General features: G+C 29.5%; 1 protein-coding gene across 1 annotated transcript in view; it reads right to left on the bottom strand.

Annotated features, from left to right (window-relative positions):
* The window catches only part of LOC129912598 (probable serine/threonine-protein kinase DDB_G0282963), a 106540-nt gene that overhangs the window by 28693 nt on the left and 52843 nt on the right, over positions 1-25004 (bottom strand). Inside the window, exon 3 of the mRNA XM_055990909.1 lies at positions 23266-24438. Coding sequence (XP_055846884.1) covers positions 23266-24438 — 1173 coding nt within the window. The remainder of the gene's footprint in view (positions 1-23265; positions 24439-25004) is intronic.

Below are 25004 nucleotides of genomic sequence, written 5' to 3'. Positions count from 1 at the left end.
AAAAAAGGAATGAACTTTTTGCCGATTCGCTGTATTTTCTAACAGATAACGGTTCATTATACAGTTAAACGTAAACCTTCTCGCCATGTTACACCCTTTCCCCCTCCATCTTTGCAGATGGGTGCGATGAGGGTGATATACAATTATATGAAGGACAAAAACATGTGACTAAAGAAGAGAGGTATAGAAATAGGATATATTTGTATGTATGTATAGAATCGAATAAAGGAACAAAATTGAAATAATAATACTACATAAGAACGGAAATGATAATAGGAAATGGAAAATAGCAAAAAGTAATAACAATGCCACAACACAGTTCCAAACAATAAAAACAACAACAACAATAACAACTATAAAGAAAAGCAAATATGCTATATGTTCGAAGAGAATGTAAACTATAACACAGGATGTGTAAAATACCGTAAAACCCACTTACTTAATAGCTATTTTCGCTACTCAACATGTGCATGAAGAGAGTAATAATATTTTAAGAAATTGATATGCAAATAAAATAATGGAATTATACGTTTGATTGTGAAAAAAAAGGAGTTGAAGAAATAAATTAAAAAAAAAAAAAAAAAAAAAAATAGTACGTATACGCCATAGTGACCTAGTTTGAATTGAGTTGCATACAATAAGAGTTGATCTTTGTAAATGATATTATTTAATGAGAAAATTAATTGTTTTATATTAACTTTAATCTGTATAAAAGGTAAAAATTATATTTGAGATATATTGATGAAATTGAAAAGTCAATAGGTTTTTTTCAGCACATTTCTTGCAGAAATGAGATTATTTTTATTTAATAAAAATGCTGCTTTTACAAAATAGGGGATGAAATCGAATGAAAATTGAGCCAAAGTTTGTTTGCCTCGATTATCAAAACAAATTATGTTTTATTATGATGTGATCTATCCGAACTAATTAACTGTCTGAATCAGAAAGCGCAAAAAACGATTGGAAGATCTTCCAATATTGGCCGAACTGTCAAAAGCCATCCTATAGCAACCAATGGGGAAACGCACATAATCCCGAAATATTGAATCCAGAAAACCCAGAATCCCGAAAATCTAAAATCCAGAAAACCCAGAATGCCGAAAATCCAAAATCCCGAAATTAAAACAGAAAAAGTAAAAATCTCTACAAAATTGTCTGTTAACTGAAATTTTAAGTGAAACACAAAATAAAACACCAATTAAATAAAAATTTAAAAACAAATATAACTTAAATATTAAATAAAACTCACAATTTTTTTGATTTTGGTTCAATTAATTTTCCCCACTTAACTCAATTACAACACAAAACTGCTTAAAGCACAATAAGAATTTGAAATCAACTTCAAAGAGATATTAGTGATTTAAATCGTTTTTTAAATGTGCTTACTTCATAAATTCATACTAAGATTTTCTTTCAAAATCGTTATCCCCAAAAATTATATGAAACGTAAAATTTGCGCAAATTTTTCATTTTATATAATCATTCATTTTTTATATTTCGGGTTTTCTTGATCCCTTTTGGGATTTTTAATTTTCGGGATTTTGGTTTTTCGGGATTTTGGATTTTCGGTATTTTGGGTTATCGGGATTTCGGTTTTTCGGGATTTTGACCCCGACCCCAGCCAATGATCTGCCAATTGTCAATTTTCTAAGAAGTGAAAATTGTCTGTTCATACAGTTGGATAATTTTATCAAAAAATTAGACAAATCATTAGGAGAAAATCAGGTGACATCTGCCGCTATTTTTTTTCATCCAATTAATTTTATGTAATTCAGTATGAACGTTTTTTTCAATAAAGAGAGTTTTTGATGTCGGAGGTATAACCACAAGTATGATATAAAAATCAGGAAAAATACCACGATTTCAAAAATCTAGGTCCCACACTTTTCACCCTACCAGACGTCATTGAAATTCTGAAATGCATTTTCAGAAAAGAGTTAAATTTTCTTTCCCCTTAAATATAACCATCTGGTGTTACCTTTTAAAAAATTATAACTAGGTACCCTTGCGTAGAAAATAAATTAGTGCCAAATGTTTTAACCACGGCTTTACCCCCACCAGACGTCCTTGAAGAGTCCCGAAATAGCGATTTTCACACAAAAGTCAGAATATTATTTTTTGCAAGATGTATAACCGTTTGGTGGTAACTCTTAAAAAATCACCACTACCCATTGATGTCTGGTGGGGGTAATGCAGTGGTAAAAACGTCTGGGACTAATTTATTTTCTATCAGTGGGTAGTGGTGATTTTTTAAGGGTTACCACCAGACGGTTATACATCTTGCAAAAAATAATATTCTGACTTTTATACTCGACACAAAAATCGGAAAAAATGCATTTTTCAACTCCCCATAAACCATAGAATGCCATGAAATAAACCTGCCAGACTTTCGAATTCTTTATCAGGACGCTATTACCTACACATACATTTGACCCATTTTCGATTATACCTCCACTCCCAAAACCTGCTGTGGGCTCTTAGACTAATAATTCTCTCATTAGTTTTTATTCAAAAATAAAAAACCCGATACGAATATGTTTTTTGTCGTTTTCAAGAAATTAAAAAAAAAAAAACTACTTTTCAAATTATTTTTCATTACCTAAAGAATACAAAATTATCTCAACATTAAAAATTGGACAATGTTTTTAATAAGAACATCATCCAACGACAATTAGTTAATTGAAAATAAGAAAAATTGTGTGTTTAGACGAGTTCATACAATTGCAAGAAGTTGGCCAATGGTAGAAATTTGACAAAAGACTGGTTGCCAATTTTTTGTTTGTCACTTTTGACAGATAAAATTGGACTTTTACAAGGTTGATAGAAAATTGTTGAAAATTTGGGAAAAAATTGGCTAATATTAAAAGATCTTGCAATCGTGTTAGAATAGAGTGAGATTATTTTCGAATGGCAGTACCCGTGAAAATATGGAAGTAGGATTTGAACACAGAACCTCTGGCGTGACAATCTATGACACTACAGAATCTACTAACATGTTTGTTTGAATTGGAAATTATATGTTTTCCATTGTATTTTTAAAATTGATATCACGAAATAAACTTAATTTCTAATAGCCGTATTTAATAAAACCTTAAATGAAAGTTATATTATGTCAAGGTACATAATTAAGTAATATATTCAAGGCTGAGTGCCTTACAACTCTCAACCATAGGCTTGTATGCATGTCGTATATTTGCAAGAAAAAACTATATGCATTTTAAAATCTATTTGCAATAGAAATAGAAATATAGCTCAAATACTTTTGGTGCATACCTAAACAAAATCAGTTTTTTGAAAAATAATCCAAAACATTTGTAGGAATGTAGCGCAAGATTGAATTTTTAAGAAAATTATTGCATAATGAATAAATTATTAAAAAAAAAAAAATATCTAATATTAAATTGATGTATTACTCTTTGGATATTTGAAATTAATATTAATACAGTCAAATAAGGAGAAAAAAGGGGTAAATCTCGGAATGAATGTTAGTAGAAATTTTTTTTGCTCAATATCTTCCTTTTGCCATTCTATAACATATCTCAAAAGTCTAGAAAAATCTCATGTCCGCTTGTCGCGATTTCAAGGTCAAATCGCGAAATGGAGATTTTCAAAATTAGCAAAAATAGGCTATGGTATTATATACACATATGATACATGATTTCAAGGTATTTTTTAATGCTGATTCCAAAAAATCTAAAATCAAGGCAATCTGACGTCTCTGAAAAAAGTTATACCTGTTTTTCATCTGTCAACCCATATTATTATAACAGTTGCAAACTTACTGCCGAAAAACCCTTAAAAGTTATGGTAGGTGAACCAAATTTTGCATGAAGATTTTAGAATCCATCATTATTAAAAATCAAAACAATCCATTACAAAAAATATATATACCTACGAAATAATGGTATTTTTTGTGGAGGGGCAAATTTTCGGATATGCACTAAAGAAGATTCTTGTTCATCTTAGGAATAAGTGCTAATAGGCTAATTTTTTCATTTTAATATGTGTTTGGATATTCTATAACTACCCTCAAAAATCTAAAAAAAATCTCATGTCCGCAAGTCCTAATTTTCTGGGTTTGAAGATAAGGTGCAGATTTGAAAAAATTGAAAAACTACTCTTCAGATATTTGTGTCAGATCAACATGAATAAGGTACATTACTTTTCAGGGATGGTCATATTGATTTGTTTGTGGGTTTTGTTGGAATCAGCGTTAAAAAATACCTTGAAATGATATGGGTTATGTTGGTATACATATAAGAATCTAAAGTTTTCTTATTATTTTTTTTTAAATCTGCACCAAACTTAGTTTAACCTGGAAAATTAGAACTTGCGGACATGAGATTTTTTTAGATTTTTGACATAAATTATAGAATATCCAAAGAAACATAGAAACCAAAAAATTAGCCTATTAGCACTAATTCCAAGACCTCGATGTTTTTTAGTGCACATCCCAAAATTTCCCCTTTTCTCAAAAAATACCATTTTGTCATAGATATGAATGTTTTTTGCATTGCATTGTTTTGATTCTGAATGATAATGTATCTTAAAACCTTCATGCAAAATTTGGTTCCGCTACCATAACTTTTAAGGGTTTTTCGGTAGTAAGTTATAATATGGGTTGACAGATGAAAAACAGGTATAACTTTTTTCAGAGACGTCAGATTGCCTTGATTTTAGATTTTTTGGAATCAACATTAAAAAATACCTTGAAATCATGTATCATATGTGTATATAATACCATAGCCTATTTTTGCTAATTTTGAAAATCTCCATTTCGCGATTTGACTTTGAAATTGCGACAAGCGGACATGAGATTTTTCTAGACTTTTGAGATATGTTATAAAATGGCAAAAGGAAGATATTGAGCAAAAAAAATTTCTACTAACATTCATTCCGAGGTTAAACCCTTATTTGACTGGATTATATCATTATTACTAAATTTGTGTGTTCATTCAATATACCTACCATTATTATAAAAATGTCTCTTGCATTTCTAAGAACTGAGTCATGCTTATGCTTGTCCCATTTTTCAACTTCATTTTCAAACACATCTTCATTCATGGTCTACTTTTGTCTTCCTTAATGCAAATCTTAATCAACAATTCAAATGAATCTGGTACACCATGGTGTATACGTGTTTTTTTTTTTTTTTTTTTCTTATAATTCTAGTTATAATGGTCAACAGCTAAAAAAATAAAATCCCTAACTGGGTTAAGCGTGTGCAATGTTATAATTCAATGCATTATTTAAACTTTGAATATGTAAGTTCTTAGTTTAATGATTGTTTCTTATTATTTTTAACAGTTGGAAAATAGTCAAAGGTACTGGAACATCTTTTTCCTTTTGAATTTTATTCATAAAATACCCAAAGACTAGTTAATATTTTGTTTCCACCAGAATGATTTAGTTAAGATTTTAGTTATTCAACTGAAAGAAGTTGCATAACAACAAGGTGGATCATGGTTTGATGTGATATCTAAATACAATTTATCAAAAAAAAAAAAAAAAAAAACATACCTACTACCTACGTGAGCATGTGACTAAACTTAAAATAAAAAAAACTCAAACAAGAAACTGGACATTTTTTTTCCTCCTCCAAATCTTCCCCCCACAAAGAACAGAAAAAAGTCCTCAAAACAAAAAAACAAAAAAAAAAAAAAATCACAAGGAAATTCATTTTTCTTAAATGTCATTTGTCTCAACACTGTTTTTGACTTGAAGTAGGTTCGGCTTTTTTTTTTTTTTGTGTATACACATGAGTGTTTGTAATTTTTTGTACTTGTCATTGTCAATTGTCATATCAAACTAATACACACAAACGCTCACCTAATTGACAAAAACTCCAAAGAAAATTCACCCGCAAAAGTTCTTCTTGTGCGCGGTGTGTAAATGTATTGGATGGAATAAAAATACGAACCCGAAAAACGAAAAGCTCCTCAGCAGAGTTTTCTTTTTTTTTTTCATTTTTGTTGTTTTTGTTGCTTTTGTTGTTGGATTCTTCTAACATTGGTTTTCTCTAGTCTTATCCGGACTAACATTATTCTATTTGCTTTTTAAAGTTTCTTCGATGAATGTTCGATTTTCTCGTCGCTCTTTTTGCCTTTTGTGCTGTCCTTTATCAGAGCGCCAGCAGAGCAAAGAGTATAACAGTTTTTGACTCTTGTTCGTGTTTCTTATCGGCCAAATATCCTAATCCACAGGCCCACCTCCGCATAAAATACTTGAAACTTGATAAGCTTTGGTATTTTTTTTTTTTTTTGACAAAAGATAAAAAAAATAATAAAATAAAGCTAAGAAAGTATAAGAAAATAAAAACATACTCAAAACCTTTAAGCCTAATTTCCGGGTGTGTTACTTTTCTTTCGTGTACAATTTTTTTGGGTGCCGCATTTACTTTTTTCCGTGCGTATGTCCTTAGAGTAGGTGCGCTCCCCTTTTTTATTTTGCTGGGTTTCATGTGTATTTTTGTGCTAGGCTTTTTGTGTGCGTATAGTTATGGCGGGCATGATGGAGTAAATACTGATAAATACATTTTATCAGCATTTCCTTTCTCTGAGAAAAAGACAAACGAATCTTAGCACACGCGAACTTAAGATAAACGTGGGTGTCCTATGTGATTTTTTGGGAGAAAATCAAAAGGAAGAAGGTGAATACGCCGTTTGTTGTTGGCCGGTCTAAGGGAAAGCAAAAAAGAAACAAAATGACTGACAGAGCCCATAAAATGACGAAGAATATAAAAAAAATCTTAAGTTAAAACGTTCGAAAGGCAACAGTAGTCAAGGAATATTTTTTATTTCATCAACCACGACGATTCCACGGTTTATGTTTTTTTCTTGATTTGGTTTTCTCTTTTTTTTCCTGTTTGAGTCCTTTCATAAATTAAAGTAGAGAAAGTCGTTGTGTGGACGTCATTCGACAGCTTTTTTTGTTTGCTTTTTTTCTTCGTGTGACACCTACGCATATATTTTTGCTTGTGCCTTAGAAAAGACTCTGATTATGACTGTATTTGTTTGTGTGTGTGTATGTATTTGTGTATTGGTGCACATGCCACGGATAGATTTCATTGATAATAACACAAACATAATGTATATTTGGTTAAATCAAAAGATGTGTAATGTAGATAGAGATACCAAACCCACCTACCTACTCTTTAAGTGCAGACGACGACGACCGACGCACGACTCTAACAACGGCGTATGACGTCAGCCAGGCTTACGTAGGTAAAGAGGATTATAAATAAAATATAAATGCTCAGAAGTTGTTTATTTGACGGCTTTTAAGTAAATATGTACCAAAAAAAAAAAAAATAACGAATAAATGTTTGAGACAATCTGCTTAATGTGATAGAAAATTATTTTTAGGAAAAAAAAAAAATAATAACAAGAGATGAGTGTTTTTTTTTTTCTTTTCTTTTTAAAAAATATTATTTTTGAAAGGGCTGAGATGTGCTTGAAAAAATGTGGGAGTACAAATTCTATTGTATTAAGGTTAATTTTTTGTTTGGAAAGGTATTCATTCTAACACCAGCTAATTGGACTTTTTTTTGTGAGTTTTGTTGGAGGTATCCCATAGTTGATACCGTATTTAAGGTAATTTTAAAATCTTAACGCAATCTTGGTGCATCTTTTCAATGTCTTAGCTGTGATTTTAGGGAGTATAGTATAATAGCTTTTAATAACAGCATTGTTTCTTAAAATTTAGCTATGCAAAGAAACACTTTAACAGTAGACAACTTTAAGTCTACGATATTCCTTATTGGTACTGATCTGTGTTTATAGTCTTACAGTTTGAATTCTGACCATAGTGACAAACCCTAGTCGAAAAAATCTGTATATAAAAATGGTATTATGTGGAGGGTTTGTGAAAAAAAGTCAGTAGGTACTATGATCTTTGTTTTCAAAATCACTATTCCTCAAAAAATGTAATATTAGTGAATTAGTGAAAATTAGCTAACTAGAGGACTCACTGCACTATTCATTGTTGGCCTTTGGTTTCGATCTTAAACCAAAAGCTTAGCAATAACTTTTTTTTTTAATGTAGGTACTAGTATCGAGATATAAGATGAAATAAACTGCGTCAGTATGTTCAAACAAAACTGTAGTGGAATTTTGGGTACTAAAATTCACAATGCTGCTGAAATTACATTTTTTTAATTGCTTTGCTGACAGTACAGCTATAAGTCAGAGTTCGAACAAAAATTATGCAATTTTACATTCAAATTGTAATACCTATTATTCGTTGTAACTTCGACTTTGAAAATTTTTATATTTTTTTGAAAACTGCAAAACACGACAAGTTTTTAAAATAATAAACCACTGTCACACCATAGAAATTTTTTTCGGAGTGTTGTTTTATTTGAAAATAAAAGTAAGAAATTAAGTTTTTATAAAACTTGGAACTGTTAATTAATTTAATTTGTACCCAAATTGTGTACGTTATAAAAATATTTTTATTAATTAATTGTTTTTAATAATATAGGACAATGTTTGAGCGATTTTTCGAAATTTCAAAAAAAAAAATGCATTTTATCGAAAACCGTATAAGGATTTTGGAGGAACAAGTTACCAAATTCTGAGAGCCCTTAAGCTGGCCTATCAGCATATTTTGTTTGATCCATTAATTTAGGGACACCCTGTATAATTGAATACACCAGAATACATAGTGCAAAATTTTACAATTATGCATGCTATGATGCACTTTGAGTTTAAAGGAAAATTTTGAGAACAAGCTTTTAATATATTGAAAAAAGCTTCCAAGAATTTTAAGATTATTCAGGCAAACACTTAAGAGGCCTCCGGACAAAATTTTGAGAAAAACGAGAAATTCGGAAATTTTCTGCACAGTTTGTGAGGTCCACAGAACACTTATTGCAAAAAACTAATTTGCTAATGAAAGATTGACATTTAATCTAAAACATGGTCTAGCCACATTTTTACTTTTTAAATTTTGTTCATACCTTATATTAATATTTCAGTAACAGTTTTTGCAAAATAGCCGAAAACAACTTTTTTCTTGCATAGTTTATGAGAAACTGAAGTGGAAAACACATATGATATATATGTCAATTTAAAGGTAATGAATAAAATTAGAACATGGTCTGAGCGGATTTTTTATTTTTGACCCTATTTTTGAATAATCATTTCATGAAAAACATCAAAATTGTTCATTTTCTCATACATTTATAAATGTGTAGTTGTATGAAAAAAGCAATATAATTTTCCCCAAATGATAAAATACCTTCTTTTAACTGATCCAACAAAAAAAAATTAATCAAAAAGCTACTTATTATTGCAAAATAACACAATTAATAAAACTCTATTTTTTTATTAAAAAGTCGTTACTTTCTGTTAACGGCTGATTTTAGTTCATCGATTTACCACCAGGGTTGTTTTTTCGAAGATAACCCTTTTTTGTTGGAAGTTGGAACATAAACAAGTTGGAAGTAAGAAGATACAAAAAAAGAAGTATGACTATAGAAAATGTAGAATGCGACAAGTGATAGGTTATTTTTGTTTTCAATAACATTGCGGATTTGCGGATGTTAGGCAGAGACATGGATGTAGGTACATACCTATATCTTTATATGGATATGGTGTTTATGGACGAAAACTGGTTTGGAATACAATATTTTCATAAAAAAGTGTTGTGTGTACCAATTTATGTAGAAATAAAAAACTTGTTTTCATGTTGTTGTTGTAGATGACATTTGGGTGATCTATCAAAAATAATATATTTTTAACAAAATTCAAAAACTAACTTCTTTCTCATACAATATTGTCAAAACTGGATTAAAATGTGAAAGCACTAGCTTTCAAATAAACAAAAAAGTCATCAAAATCGATTCACCCAGTTGAAAGTTTTTAGGTTACAAACATAAAAAAAAAATACAGTTTAATTGAACAACTTTTCCTTTCTAGAAATCGGTTAAAAAAAGTTTTATTAACAGGCTGTTTCGATGCAAGTCCTGAATACATCTACATACAATATATAGGTATATCCATAAAAAACAACCTGCTCGGTTAAGGTTTATAGATTTTCTTGATTTTTGTTAAGATTGAAATAACAGTGCATAAATTTTCTTAGTGTACCCACACCGCAAAGGTTTACGCTTATGGGGCTTGTCAAAGTCACGGGAGCAACACTTTCTTGTTATTGAATTTTTGGTTTGCATTTTAAAATATCAGAAGTTCAATTTGATAACAATTAATTAAGCGGTGCAAAAATATGACAACTTAATAATTTTTAAGAATAGACAACTTTTTTTCCATTGTCACGAGTGGTGGTACCTACTGATAACACTGGTTAACAAGGGTTCTGTTGCCGAAACAAAAATATCAGCTCCCATTTTTGAAATATATCCGTTAGAAAATGCAAAAAAACGTTTTTTTGACTACTTCGGACCTTATTCTTTAATATAAGGAAAATTGTTAGGAGATATTTAGTAACGGTTTCTATAAAAACTATTTTCCTTCTTTCAAGATATCTTTGTTATTGTCCGAGATATCTTAAAATGAAGATAGTGGCTTTGGCTTCATATATCATAAAGGAGATAATAACGTTATAAAATTTATGAAATATGCAAACAACTGATTATATCTCGGGAAGTAAAAAAGATATCGAAAAGATTTAAACAGATTTAAAAAGGTGGAGAATAGTTCTTATAAAAACCGTTACTAAATATGCACAAACAATTTACCATATATAAAAAAATAAGGCCCGAAGTACTGCATTTTCTAATGGTAATATTTCAAAAACGGGAGCTGATTAATTTTTTCTGACAACGGATTCGAGTTCAGCACACCGTTCCTATGCTATAAGAGTTTGAAGGTGGCCATGTTTTTTTCGATTTTTTTAAAATCAAATGTCGAAACATTTTTATTTTTTTTTTCTAATTTTTCGACACAAATTTAGTAATTTTAAATTTGTATTCGTTCAACAATCTTATCAGAATTCATTTAAGACTTTTATCTTAAAAGTGCATTGCGTATATCTCGAAATATTTACATTTCAATGCAACAATGTCAAACATATTTCCCTTTAATTTTTCGATGAGAGCTTTTGTAATCTCATTTTCAAATCTCATTTTCTCCGATTTTTTTTACAAATATCTTTGGAAAATTTAAATTTTTGCTTTGTGTCAAACAGTGTGATCAACAAAGTTTTGCTAGTCAACGCGTTGACACTGCTAAATAAACGTCACCTTGACTAATTTAGGACAACATTGACGCAATAGTGTCAATCGTGTGAGAGCCAATGTTTTATGCATTGACAAGGTGAACGTTGACGGTGAGATGATAGAGAGAATATGGATTTATTTCTTGAGTCAACACGTTGAGCGATTTCGTTGACCGTGTAATCATAGCTTTACTCCTTTTTAATAAAAAAAACAAAACAAAACCATCTGGAAACAAAATTTAACCTAAATTTAACCGGGTCCCTGAGCCCATTAAATTTTTAACAGCTGAAAATTTGTTATTCAACTCAATAGTGTCAAAAATTTAACAGTGGTTATATTTTTTTAACGCAATTCATAAACGGCCTAAATACTTCTCAATACACAGAAAGCATGAAATCTCAATATGACAACTGATTAAAAAGTCTGACTTCACACTCTTCACATCTCGAGTACCTAAGTTGCAGTATCAACAACTTAAAATCAACTCACATGGTGCTCCATTTATAATATAAATATTGTCCCAAACTACTTGAATTCATCAGTCTATTCAGATATATTTTGAAGATTATTGTTTAAAATAAACTTTTAATTTAAATAATTAGCGTTGACATAAACACTTTACCCGCACAATGGACAATGGCCACTCTTCCCCAATTAAAATATAATATAAACAAGACTTCAACATCCCTATAACATCCTTATGCAATTAATTTCTATTAAAATGAAAATGTTACGCAATTTCATAGATATACATACATACCTACTTTATAGAACTAAAAAGATACAAATATACATATCTATTTCTATACTATATTTTTATGTAGGAGAGAGAATTGTAAGTCTATGGTATATCCTTTCTGCAATTTTCCATCGCTTGGATGGCATTTCTACTTCTTGGGATCATGGCATAGAATAAATCCTTCAACATTTACTTTAATCACTGAGTAAATGTTGTGCATATATCATTTTAAATAGTTGGTACAGATAATAAAGAAAGCGGAAAAAACGAACCAATGTTTATACATATATATCTTTTTACGAGATAAATCTATGTGTATGTTTGTTTGTATGTGTGTGTGTATTACAACAAGATGGTCCTTCTTGGTTGTAGGAGAGAGGGGATCCGGAACCAGAGAGAGAAAGAGAGAGGAATGAGCGTGAGAGAGAAAGAGTGTAGCTATTATTCTCTCCGCAACTTGAAACTTGTACTTGTAACCCTGACTAAGTGTTTAGTGTTCCTGTGAATAATAAAGGGGGTCACAATAACGCTTCAGCTTAGTTTCCTTTTTTTTTTTTTAATTTTTTTGTTCTCTAGTTAGTTACACATCCTTTGCTATTAATTTTTATGTTTTTTTTTTTGTAACTTTTTTTTTTTAGTTTCATATTTCTATTCTTATCCTGGCTTGATGAGTCTTGAGCAGAGAGTCATCTGCCTGCTGCTTAGTAAAAAACAAGTAAGTACACATAATTTTTTTTTTCTACTCTCACAATCTACTATAGTGTCCGGGATATTGTGTGCAGCATAATGTTGGTCTACTACGAATAATACGAAAAATATGATGAAAAAAAAAATATGAAAGAGAGTTTTATTGTAACGAATGTCAGAAGTAAGGAGAACCATCAAAGAAAAATATAGCAAAAGTCATATGTGGCAGTGTGACAGCATTAAGCTTACTCTCGTCGGAGTAACATCTATACTCGTAAGTTTGTATGTGTTTTACTTGTTTGTTTTTAGGATGGAAATATGTATTTCACGAGAGAAAGCTTTTCCATTCAGTACTTCACACAGTGCTGCTGTCGAAAGTTCTATAAAATAGTAACATTTTGAATTTTTTGTTGGTGTTAAAGAAGTTGGTTTACGGACATTTTTCATTTTCATTTTATATTGTGTCCTTCTTCTGACAAGATTAGAAAAATATGAATTGAGTATTAGAATTAGAAAGTAGTAGACAAAATTATATACATGTCTTCAGAAATAGACAAATAAATACACACCAATGAAAATGGTTAAACATTTTTAAAGAACAGCAAAACTTTTGGATCGTATTAAAGCTATTAAAAATAATTGTTTTAACAACAAAGATTGATCATGTGAACAAAACTTTAATCAATATCCTGAAAATGGTGTCTCTCAACATTTAAAAGAAGTAGAGATTTATCATATACTTGAGAATATGGAGGTTATCGTGAATATCCTAGGAATTGTTTCGCTTCTTTCAAATACGAGAAAGAATTCATTCCTGAAAAGTTTATACAGATCATTTTAAACGCTTAATAATCTTTAGAAATAAATTTTGCAAAAACAAATTTCAGGAGAAAAAAAAAATTATTTTCAAGGAAATAGTATTTAATTATTTGATTTTCCTTACAATTTCAGTATGATAAGGCAAAATTTTTGTAATTAAGGATTTTCAAAAGTATTTACTTCCTCTTGTGGTAAACGTAGCTCTAATGATTACTATTTTAATGAAAAAAAAAAAAAAAATAAGGGGAAAACTTAAACATCAGAATTGTTTTTTTTTAGGAATTTCAGTAGTTTAATGGTTTTTCGTTTTATGTTTTCGTTTTATGTTTGTGCAGTTTTTCGTTTTATGTTCATTTTTTTTTTCTTTTTTTTGATTTTCTTACTGATTAATGTATAATTTGCAGCGATTAATTCAATTATCCTTTGATTTTCTTAAAAGACATACAAACAAAAATCAAAATATTTAGGTGAAATGTACTTACTTTCTTACCTTATTGAAAAAGAACGTTTGTCAAAATACTATTTTTCACTCAGAAACAAGCACTTATAATGCAATTAAAAAAAATTCTTTAACCATTATGAGATTCATCATAATATACTATGAAGCGTTGAGAATGAGAAGGGGTTAAGTGACATATTCGAAAATTTAAATTTTGGTGCAATTGTTTAAAAGGAAGCCTTAGCTCATTTTTCTAAATCTCTTTCATTTTTGTATTTGTATCTTATTTGGTATTCATTTTCTGTACAATAAGAACATAATTCTTTTTGACTGCACAGTATTTCATATGAATTTCAGAAATAAGTTATAAACAAAAAAAAAAATTTTTTAAATAGAAAAAAATATAAATAAATACAAAATAATAAAAATAAATAAATTCACACAAAAAGCCATAAACCAAAAACTTTAAAAGACGATTACTCATAACTCAAAATATGTCACTTAACCCCTTCAAAGGAGGGCTGTAAAAGTAACGACAAAATGAGTACCCGCATGTATACGTTACTTTTGATACTAGTACCCGCATCAATAATATCGTTATTCGTTACTTTCGTATGTTTCGCATTATTCGCATATTTCGTATGTTTCGTGTGTTTCGCATGTTTAGTTACTTTCGCATGCTTCGTGTGTTTCGTACATTTCGTATATTTCATGTATTTGATACGTTTCATATGTTTGGTATTTTAAGTATGTTTCGTACATTGGTATAAGGGTGTAAAATTTTTTTTTGAAAAAAAAAACCAAAAACAATTTCTATAATCTAAGCTACATTTTAAGGTCATAAACATTAAAATTAGTTGCGGCATTATCATGTAATAAGAGTTTAAAGGTAGCTATATTGAATTTTTTTAGTTTTTTTTTAATCAAACGTGGAAACTTTCAAATTTTTAGGCAAAACTAAAAGCTAAATATCAATACCATTAACACCAAGGCCATAAACAGATTGGTTGCGTCGGGAATATACATATTTCGGCCAAATAGAGAAAATACAAAAACGTCTCTTTTGATATTTCTGTATAAATTATCGATAACACAATGATTATTGAACCTTGGCACTACTGTTTTAATCGAGACAAAAGTAAACTCCAGATAATTATCTGTAGAGCTGTAGCAAATCGTATGTATTCGTTACTAAAATGCGGGTATTCACTTCAGTAACGAGTAACGAAACGTTACTTTCTAAACAGTATCGTTACTCGTACGAAACGTACGAGATACGAAACATACGAGTAACGACGCGATTCCAGTTTCAATACTAAATCCGATGTAAGAGATACGAAATGAAGTGATACACTCAATTTTTCGCATTTCGCATCTCGTGTCGGTATCGTTACCATAGTCAGAATGCTAACTGCAGATAATTATCTGGAGCTTACTTCTGTCTCGATTAAAACAGTAGTGCAAAGGTTTAATAATCATTGTGTTATCGATAATTTATACAGAAATATCAAAAGAGACGTTTTTGTATTTTCTCTATTTGGCCGAAATATATGTATATCCACGACGCAACCAATCTGTTTATGGCCTTCGTGTTAATGGTATTGATATTTAGCTTAAGAATGTACAAAAGTTTTTTGGTTTTTCAAAAAATTAGTTTATTTTCGGTGCAAAATTTTCAACACAAAAAAAAAGCAAAGAAAACGAGGTTTGAAAATCACTCTCAATAGACAAAATAAATGAAAAATTGTTCGGCATGGTTGTATTGAAGTGTTAATAGTTCGAGAGCTGCGCGTTGCACTTTTGAAATAAAGGTCTCTAAAGAATTGTGATAAGATAACTGAACGGATATAAACAAAAAATTACCAAAGTTTTGTCGAAAAAATAGAAAAAAATAAAAAAAAGTTTCAACGTTTGATTAAAAAAATTTAATAAAAAATCAGTATAGCTACCTTCAAACTCTTATAACATGAGAACGCCGCAACTTAAATTAATGTTTATGGCTTTAAAATGTAGCCTAGATTATACAAATTGTTTTTGGTTTTTTTCAAAAAAAAATTTGTTCACCCTTACCTATACCAACGTACGAAACATACTTAAAATACCAAATATACGAAACGTATCAAATACATGAAATATATGAAAAGTACGAAACGTACGAAGCATGCAAAAGTAACGAAAGTAACGAAACATACGAAACATGCGAAATATACGAAAAATACGAAGCATACGAAAGTAACGAGTAACGATATTATTAATGCGGGTACTAGTATCAAAAGTAACGTATACATGCGGGTACTCATTTTGTCGTTACTTTTACAGCCCTAATTATCTGCAGTTAGCATTCTGACTATGGTTACGATACCGATGCGACAAATTGAGTGTATCACTTCATTTCGTATCTCTTACATCGGATTTAGTATTGAAACTGGAATCGCGTCGTTACTCGTATGTTTCGTATCTCGTACGTTTCGTATGTTTCGTTACTTTAGTACCCAGTAACGAAACATACGAGTAACGATACTGTTTAGAAAGTAACGTTTCGTTACTCGTTACCGAAGTGAATACCCGCATTTTAGTAACGAATACATACGATTTGCTACAGCTCTACTTCAAACCCATCAATGTTCCCGTTAATTTATAACCATTACAGATTTTTCTAATCGGATTTAGGAATATTCATTTGGTTAAAATACCTATCCCAATGATTGTACTTGTTTTCAGAGTTGAAGTTCCTTAGTTTCTTAGATAAAATTTAAAAAATAAAAGAAAAATTAATTAAATATACTCGTATTTGAGCTCCACATTTTTTTATTAATTTATTTTATTATAGTCCAATTTTTCAATAATCAGATAAATCTCAGTCAGAGCTTATTCCTAGGAATACATTTTTTTTTTATATTGATATTTATTCTTCTGATAGTCTAACTGACGATTGAAAAATCAGGGCAAAGATCCATTTTTAAGAACAAACTTTTTCAAAATCTAAGAGTCGTATTTTTGCTTGCGTTTCGTAAAATAAATGCATTAAAATTTATAAATAAGTCTGGAAAAAGTCACAAATAAATAAATAATATCGTTGATTTTTGAAAAAAAAAAAAAAAAAATTCACCAAAAGATATCGTTGGATTAGAGTGAAAAACAGCTACCTCAATGTTTACACTCTTGAGACTCTGATTAAAAATGTAATATTTCAAAACAATATAAAGTTATTATTAATTTAATACTATTAAAAATAAAAGTATTGATAAGATTTTAAAGTTTTTTTTGTATTTCTTATAAATTTTTAACTTCATTTCGTGGAAAAAAATCATTTAAAACTTATTTAACATTTTCTTCCATTAAACTACTGAAATTCCTAAAAAAAATTTTGAAGCATTTCATTTGAAATACCGCATTGGTCCCTAAAAGCCTGAAAAATTCGTACGAAACTCGGAAAGACAATTTTGTGTTCTTTATTGTAAGATGATACCGTATTTATCTCATAAAAGCAAATTGAAAATAATTGAAATTTTCAAGAGAACCTATTAATACCTATGCCTCTTTCCTTCTGTATCAAAATTTTATGGGCCGCGTTCGAACAAAAAATTTTCTCGGTGACTCGTATGACACAAAAAACTCTTATCGCTCTGTAAAAATTTGATAAACTTTCTTCCCGAAGGATAGAAGCATACCAACATCTTCCTTAGCGATTTCCAATATTTTTATTTGTTTTTAGGTGTCTGTCATCTTATCTCTTTCTTTAAAATTCTCAAGCTATTGCCCAAGCCCCACAGATTGTATGTCACCGAAAAAAAATTTGATAATAACAGCTATCAAATTAACATTTTTGAGTGACAAAAGTCATCCAACAATTAAAATATCAATTTTGATATGATTATCATATCATTTTGACATTTTTTAAAATATTAGGTGGATAGTGAAAATTAAAATATCATTTTGACATTTTTTTAATTTTGGGTGGATAGTGGGCACGTTCAGGAAATATTAGGGACTAGATATTTAGGCAACGTCATTTTCTGAACGGAAATTTGAGTAAATTCACTAAATTAGTTTGGATGTGATGCTATTGTCAAATTTCGAAATTTATTTAAGAATTTTACCGGTCGCATGGGTAAGACACCAAATTTCACTTAACCGTAATGAATAAATAAAATTAATTAGGTACAACCGATAATGCACTTTTTAGTTGTTTTTCACACAAATAAATTTAATTTTGATAAGTTAATTCTTTAAATAAAAACAATCTGCTGTCATATTGACAAAAAAAACTTTCCTAAATTTTTAGGGAAAATTTTCTTGCCTAACTTTCCAGTCAGCTTTCCAATAAAATTACCTAAATTGGAAGGATTTTTTTTGACAGCTGACCAATCAGATACCTAGAAATTACCTAAATATTTAGTCCCTAACGTTTCTGAACCTGCCCAGTGAAAATTTCACTTTGACAATTAAAATATCAATGTTGACCAGATTTTACGTTTCAGTTTCAGGATATTTCTTTCTTTTTCTTTTTTATTATTTTTATTATTTTAAGTATTTTATTTCTTTTTTCTTTAAAATCAAAAAAAACATTACTGAAAGTGAATATTCTTTATAAAATAGTGGGGATATTATTTTTTCTGTTATAGGTGATATAATTGTTTTGTTAATTTCTCCCAAACTATGTGAAGTAAAATCTTATTGCCGACCAAACTTTATAAGTAAATCATACATTTTACTTCGAAAAAAACACAAAGCGCCTTTAAATTAGTACACATTAAGAGTTTTTTATGAAAAATTGATAATAAAATATCAAAAAAAATTTCAAAAATGTGATATTCAAATATCATCCTGATAATAAAAAATATTGTTTTAACATTTTTATTATCATAAAACACATTTTATAGAGCATTTTTTGCTGATATTTAAAAAATGTTAAATTGATATTGTTTTTTTTTCGGTGTAATTTAAAAAAAGTAATCAATTATAAGGTTTTTGGTCAATAACCAAATTTGACTGTGCTCTTAATGACTATTTTAAAAACATTCTAAATTTTACAACTCATTTATCAAGTATAAATCTAAAATAATTTTCAAAAATCAAAATTAACTTCGACCTAGGACCTCTAAGGTTTGAAAACCGCCAAATTCATATGCATAATTTGAAGCTACCTACACTCTTTAAATATTTGAAATGTTCCTGTATCTACGAAACCATTTTATTAACAAGGTTGTCAAAAGATTCATAAAACGACAGCACTGTGTAGTACCTAAAACTTTTCACCAAAGAGTAGAGAGCAATATCTGCTATGAACTATGAATCAGGAGAATTCACCTCAACATTGAGGTAGGCTATTAACGAGTATTTATATCTAATTTATTAACTTTGTTTTTCTAACTAATTATATAAATATTTAAATTTTAAATTCTTTACAAGAAAAGATTTAACAAAAAATTTGCTAAAAAATTTAAAAACAAACATAGTTTTTGCTTAAATAATATACATAGCTAGTCTAGTAAATCCCCATTGCTATATTTTCATATAACAGTTTTGTAATATAAAAACTTCAAGTCAATATCGTGTCCTTAATTCCTCCATCATTGTGCATTCATTCAGTGCTAAGCTCTTGCACAAATCACATGCATTATTGCATGCATGTGTTTTTGTCTGTAATGATGGGTGGCTAAGTGTGTGTTAGTGTGTTTGTATGGTTACAACATAGAAAAGTAATAATAAAAGCAAAAACTTAAAACAGATAATGGGCCATAGAAATTTCATAGAACAAATAAAAATATAAAAAAAAAGAATATATACTTACATACATACTGATACTCTTGTATGTACATATTTATACACACAGATAATAAACACCGCTAGCAATTTTGAAAAGCTTCCAAGGGAAGATATTGATTCGCCCTAATTCTTGTTAATTTGAACAGGCACATCAATACTACCACACAACTGATTATACACATACAAGCAAAAATGAAAATAAAAAAAAAAAAAAAAGAAAGAAGTTAACCTATACATAGTTATGCATGCGCAACTATATCTCCTATCAGCCGCTCTTGATTATATTTTTTTTTTTCGCTTTCAATGGCTTGAAAATTATTTCTTTTTTGGTTTTTCTACATAAACAGATATTTGTAGAGGTATACTTTTTTTTTCTTTGGTGAAATTCCTTTAGGGACATAGACAAAAAGAAATCAAAGGATTAAGATTAGACTTTTGTGTCAAACTGTTTTTTTTTTTTTTTTTATTTTTATATTCTGCGCTATAATTTTTATGTTGAGGGTTTTTTTTTAGTTAGTTTGAAAAAATGTTATTTCTGCAAAACGAAAAGTTAAAAAGAAAATTGCAAGCTTCTATGTGTATTATAATGACAAAAGGATATATCGTGGGCTTAAGTTGAAAATGATATCGTCTCGCCTATTGTTTATCTAAAGAGTACCTACTTTGTGAACATGTCCTTGAATGAAATTGTATAGTTTTTTTTTTGTTAGATGAAATTGTGAATAAACAAAAATGAAGAATATTGTCACTGTACCTAATTGCTTTAAATTTAAACTGTTTGGGACTTGAATTGTTGAGCTTAAAAATAATAATCAATAGGTAGTAAGTTCACATCTGTAGTTTAGTGCAAAAATAAAACTTGAAAAGTGATTTTTTTTTCCTATTTTTAACCAATTTATCTATACATTTGAAGAAGTTACCGGTGGTGAATTGAACAAATTAATTTTCAGCATTTCAGAATTCAGATGTTTAAAATTCTATCGTTTTTAAAATCACCGATTATGTGAATTTGTATTTGTATAAAAAAGTGGTTGTCTGTAAATTAAGTTTACGGACGATGATTTTACGTTGTAACGCCATAAGAAAACAGGTTTTGTGCTTTTGTTAAAAAATAAGTGATCTAAAAATGATTTATTTGTCAAAAGCAAAAAAAAAACAATATTTTTTATATTCTAACACCATTTAATCCATTTTTTTATATGGCAATCTATAATAAATTTTATTTCATCTAAAAGCTTATTATTTTACCTTTCATATGACGCTTCAAACATATTTCTACAATGCCTACAAAAAAAAGTTAGAATTTTTTGAAGCCAACCATGGCTGAGATAACAGTACTTCCCACACTGGTGACTGGTCATGGGCAACATATCTCCACATCCACAGGTGTTTCGAGGTATTTCTGAAGTTTTTAATTTATCATTGTGCAGTTTTTAGTGAATGTACCGTTATGTGTGATATATTAAATGAAAGGTTATATTATCAGCCATGCTCAATAAAGTTAAATCAAATTTGTATGTGCTCTAGATCAAAAGATAGAACGTCTTGAAAAATAGAATATTATTTTACCGTTATCTCAAAATTGTGAATATGAAATTGATTCAAATTCTGCAAAAATATAGTTAGTCGAGTCAAATTAAACATACAATTTGTAAAATCTCGGAATCCAGGGAAAGTCGATGCATCTCTTTAATGAGTATAAGGCTGCATTACTTAAAGGTCAAATAAGAAAGTTAAAAAAAAAAATTTCACTGCTCTCGATTACAACAATTTTTAAGGACCGTTTACTGTCATTCCGTATGCAAGCGTTCAATCGGAATTGCTGTATCATTTAAAATTTTGCTCAAACTTTGTAGGGATGTTCTCTAGGACTGTAGGGAAGCAAATCCATGATGATTTAATTTTAAGTTGAGTGGTTTCCCCGCTTCCCGCATTCGAGCTTTTTCAGAAGGTCATTTTTATGTTATAATAGCATTGCGTCTACTAAAGATATCTTTTTGTTTGAAACGACATTTTAAAGCTTAAGAATAGTAATTTTTGAATATATGTTAAAAAATTACGTAATTACGAAAAAAAAAATAAAAAAATTATTTTAGAACACCAATTTGCACATGCATGCTCATGGCTATAAACTATGCGCCTAATAAGTTTGAGATATTTTTAAGAGCTACAAAAAATTGCTACAAATAAAAAACCACCCAAAAATACCCCTAAAAAAGTAGGTGTTTTTCAAAGATTCATTTAGAAACGTAGACACCTATAAAAAATCCGTTTTAGACCCCTAACTTTGTTTTTCGTTATCTTCAGAATGGCATTTTTCAAATTTAAAAAAAAAAAAAAATTCCCCTACCAATAATCACTATTTTGTCAAAGGTCTACCACATGTTTTAGTTTTATTTAAATCTTTAAAAAAATCAAGGTTACGTACATTCTTGTACGATGTACGTAGACATATTGGTCACGCTGGCGCTGGTTACGAGAAAGTCAGACATTATGAAAATGGTTCTATGCAGGTACCGTTAATAACAGCCTAAGATATATTATTAAATAACACTAGTCGGCAAAAAAAAAAAAAAAATCGGAAGTAAGAACTTTGGAAGGTGATTATAATTGACTTTAGTTTGCTGAATTCAAAACTGTTTCCAAATGTACTCTACTCGTAGTCTATCACGTCTAGTTTTTGAGCTATACTCATCACTATTTTCGCTATAAACTTTCAAAAACTAATTTTCAATTTAGTTCTTTTTGATGTTTAGTCAAAAATATATATTTTTCTGTAATATGTTGCTTTTTTCAAGTCCAAATCAGAAGATGCAAACTGGAATTAAGTTAAAAAAAAAAACTATTTATTACTTTGCAAAAAAAAAAAAACAAGCAAGATTTTGAGGTATTTATCATAACTTGTTTTTTTCTATGTCTTCGAGAAAAAAATAATCTTGAAAAAAATAAGTACCTTAGGACGTTTTAACATGGCGTTTCGAGAGTACACAAGTTGTTTTGCAAAAAAGTTACTTAACGTTGATGTAATTTGACGTCAAATTTACCCAAAAAAAAGGGTTTTTGACCTTTTAATATTCAAGTATTTCGAAAACGTGATGTGCCAGTGAAATTTTGACTTCGGATTCGGACTCAGCACACAAAAATCCTTTCAAAAAGTAAGGATTGGTTTCAAGCTCTATTTTCGTTGCCGACCAGTGTAATCAGCGTTGACGTTTAAAGCGGGAAGCAAATTAGTTTTCCATTCGGCAATTATTAATGTAATTCTATATTAAAGATAATGGTATCACAGTAAATTTCAATTAAAAATTTAAAAACCATTTCACATTTTATATCCTAATCAAATTACACCAAAATGATAGAGTCGATAAATTCATTTAATCAAATTTTAATTAAACACTCGTTAATATATTTTTTAATTCAATAAAACCATTAACAGACAATAGGTGTAAAACGGAATAAATAATGAAAAATGTTGCAATAAACACAATGACAGAGAATATATATCAATATAACCAAATGACCTCCCAATTAGCTAATTTCCCCCATATACATAAATAAATTGTATAAAATTGAATTTCAAATCTAATAAAATCGATATCAATAAAAAATTAAACAAAAAAAAAAAACACTCACCTTACAGTCCTTGCATTGATGTATCAGCGAATAGATTTGCCGACAATCGTAGCGAAATAAAATTTCAGCTAACTCGCATGTGATACGCGTGGCCAATGAGTCCAAATCCAAAATATCGGTTAAAATTCGAACACATTGAGGGCCACCGCCCAGTGTTACATTAAGGGCGATCGTATGCAGGGCACTTAAGACGGTACGCTCACAACAATGCTTCAAACGTAGATGGCGTAGTTTTTTATCTAAATCACTTCGAGAATTTTTACATAATTGTGTAGGACTAGAGTCATCATTATCGCCCAAATAATCAAGGCACTGTTGTTGTTGTTGGTTTTGGTTGTATTGGTTGCTGTTATCGTTTATTATTATATTATTATTAGAATTTAAATTATTAACATTTTTTCTATTATTATTATTATTTAAATTATTTTTAACAATATTATTATAATTATCTAAATTATTATAGTTATAATGATGATCTTGTGTCGTCATTGACGACTGTGCGTTTGCTTGCGCATCATTTTGCATAATATCCTGATCTTGATCCTGATATTGATCTCGATCTCGATTTCTATCTCGATCTCTATCTCGATCTCTATGCTGATGTTGATGCTGCTGATGCTGATGCTGATGGTATTTATATTTTGTTTCCACAGTTTTGTCAGCTACCATTTTGTTTGCATTTATTGAGGCTGTTGATACGGTAGTAGTTGTCCGTTCTACTACTCCAGGCGGTTTTATCGTCGTTAATTGTGAGGATGAGGAGGAGGATATCCTCTTGGCGGAACCTGCTGCTGCCCCATTATGCGGTGCTATCGTTGCAATTTTAACAGGTCTCGCCGCCGCCACTGCTGCTGCTGATCCTGATGTTCCACCACCACCACCACCACCACTACCACCAGTTTCTCTTCGCACTTTCGACATAATATTATGAACTGGATTAAAATTATTGTTATTATTCAAATTTATTAAATAATTATTATCATAATTATGTAATTTGTTAATATAATTGTTATTATTATTATTATTATGACTATTATAAGAGTTAGTATTAGTGTTACTATTATAATTATTTTTATTTTCTAAATTTAATTGTTCGCAAGACATTGGACACGTTGGCGGACCAGGACCTTCATCTACCCATGCCACGGGCAGCGAGCCAGCCGTACACTGACCCTGAAAGTAAAAAATAAAAAAAAAGAGTGTTAGTATTTATAGTTATCAAAATAATTTAAAAAGTTAGGACTTAGTGTCATTATAAGTATGGAAAGTACATTAAAAAGAAGAGCAGACAAATAGCGAACAACAACTCTCAAGAGAAATTAACCGTATTACCTAACATCCTGCACATCATTCTTGAGATTTCAACTGAGTTACAGTCACCTGTATTAATTATGTTTCTGATGGATTTTGAGATGGCTCCTGACCCAGTGAGCACAGATGGAGAACACTTTTTGACAGAATTTTGTTTTCCTTTGATGGTTCAACTAACTTTCCTTAGATACAAAAGTAGCAAAAAAGTCGATAAACTTTTAGTATTTTTTTTCATGCCTCTGTAGGCCAAAAACCCAAAACTATTCGATTTACCTAAATAAAAAATAAATTGTTTTGTGTTAAATTTATTTTACTGAAACAATTTTTTGTATGTTATTAAGTACCTAATAAGTTCATATTTTTGTAGAATCATTAAAAATTAGTCTGGAAATTATAAAGAATACACAAAATCTGTTTAAAAACTAAAA

This window comes from Episyrphus balteatus, chromosome 1, assembly GCF_945859705.1.
Source record: "Episyrphus balteatus chromosome 1, idEpiBalt1.1, whole genome shotgun sequence".
In the NCBI taxonomy this organism is placed as follows: Eukaryota; Metazoa; Arthropoda; class Insecta; order Diptera; family Syrphidae; genus Episyrphus; species Episyrphus balteatus.
The sequence above is the reverse complement of the archived record's forward strand: the minus strand, read 5'-3'. Positions and strand labels throughout refer to the sequence as shown.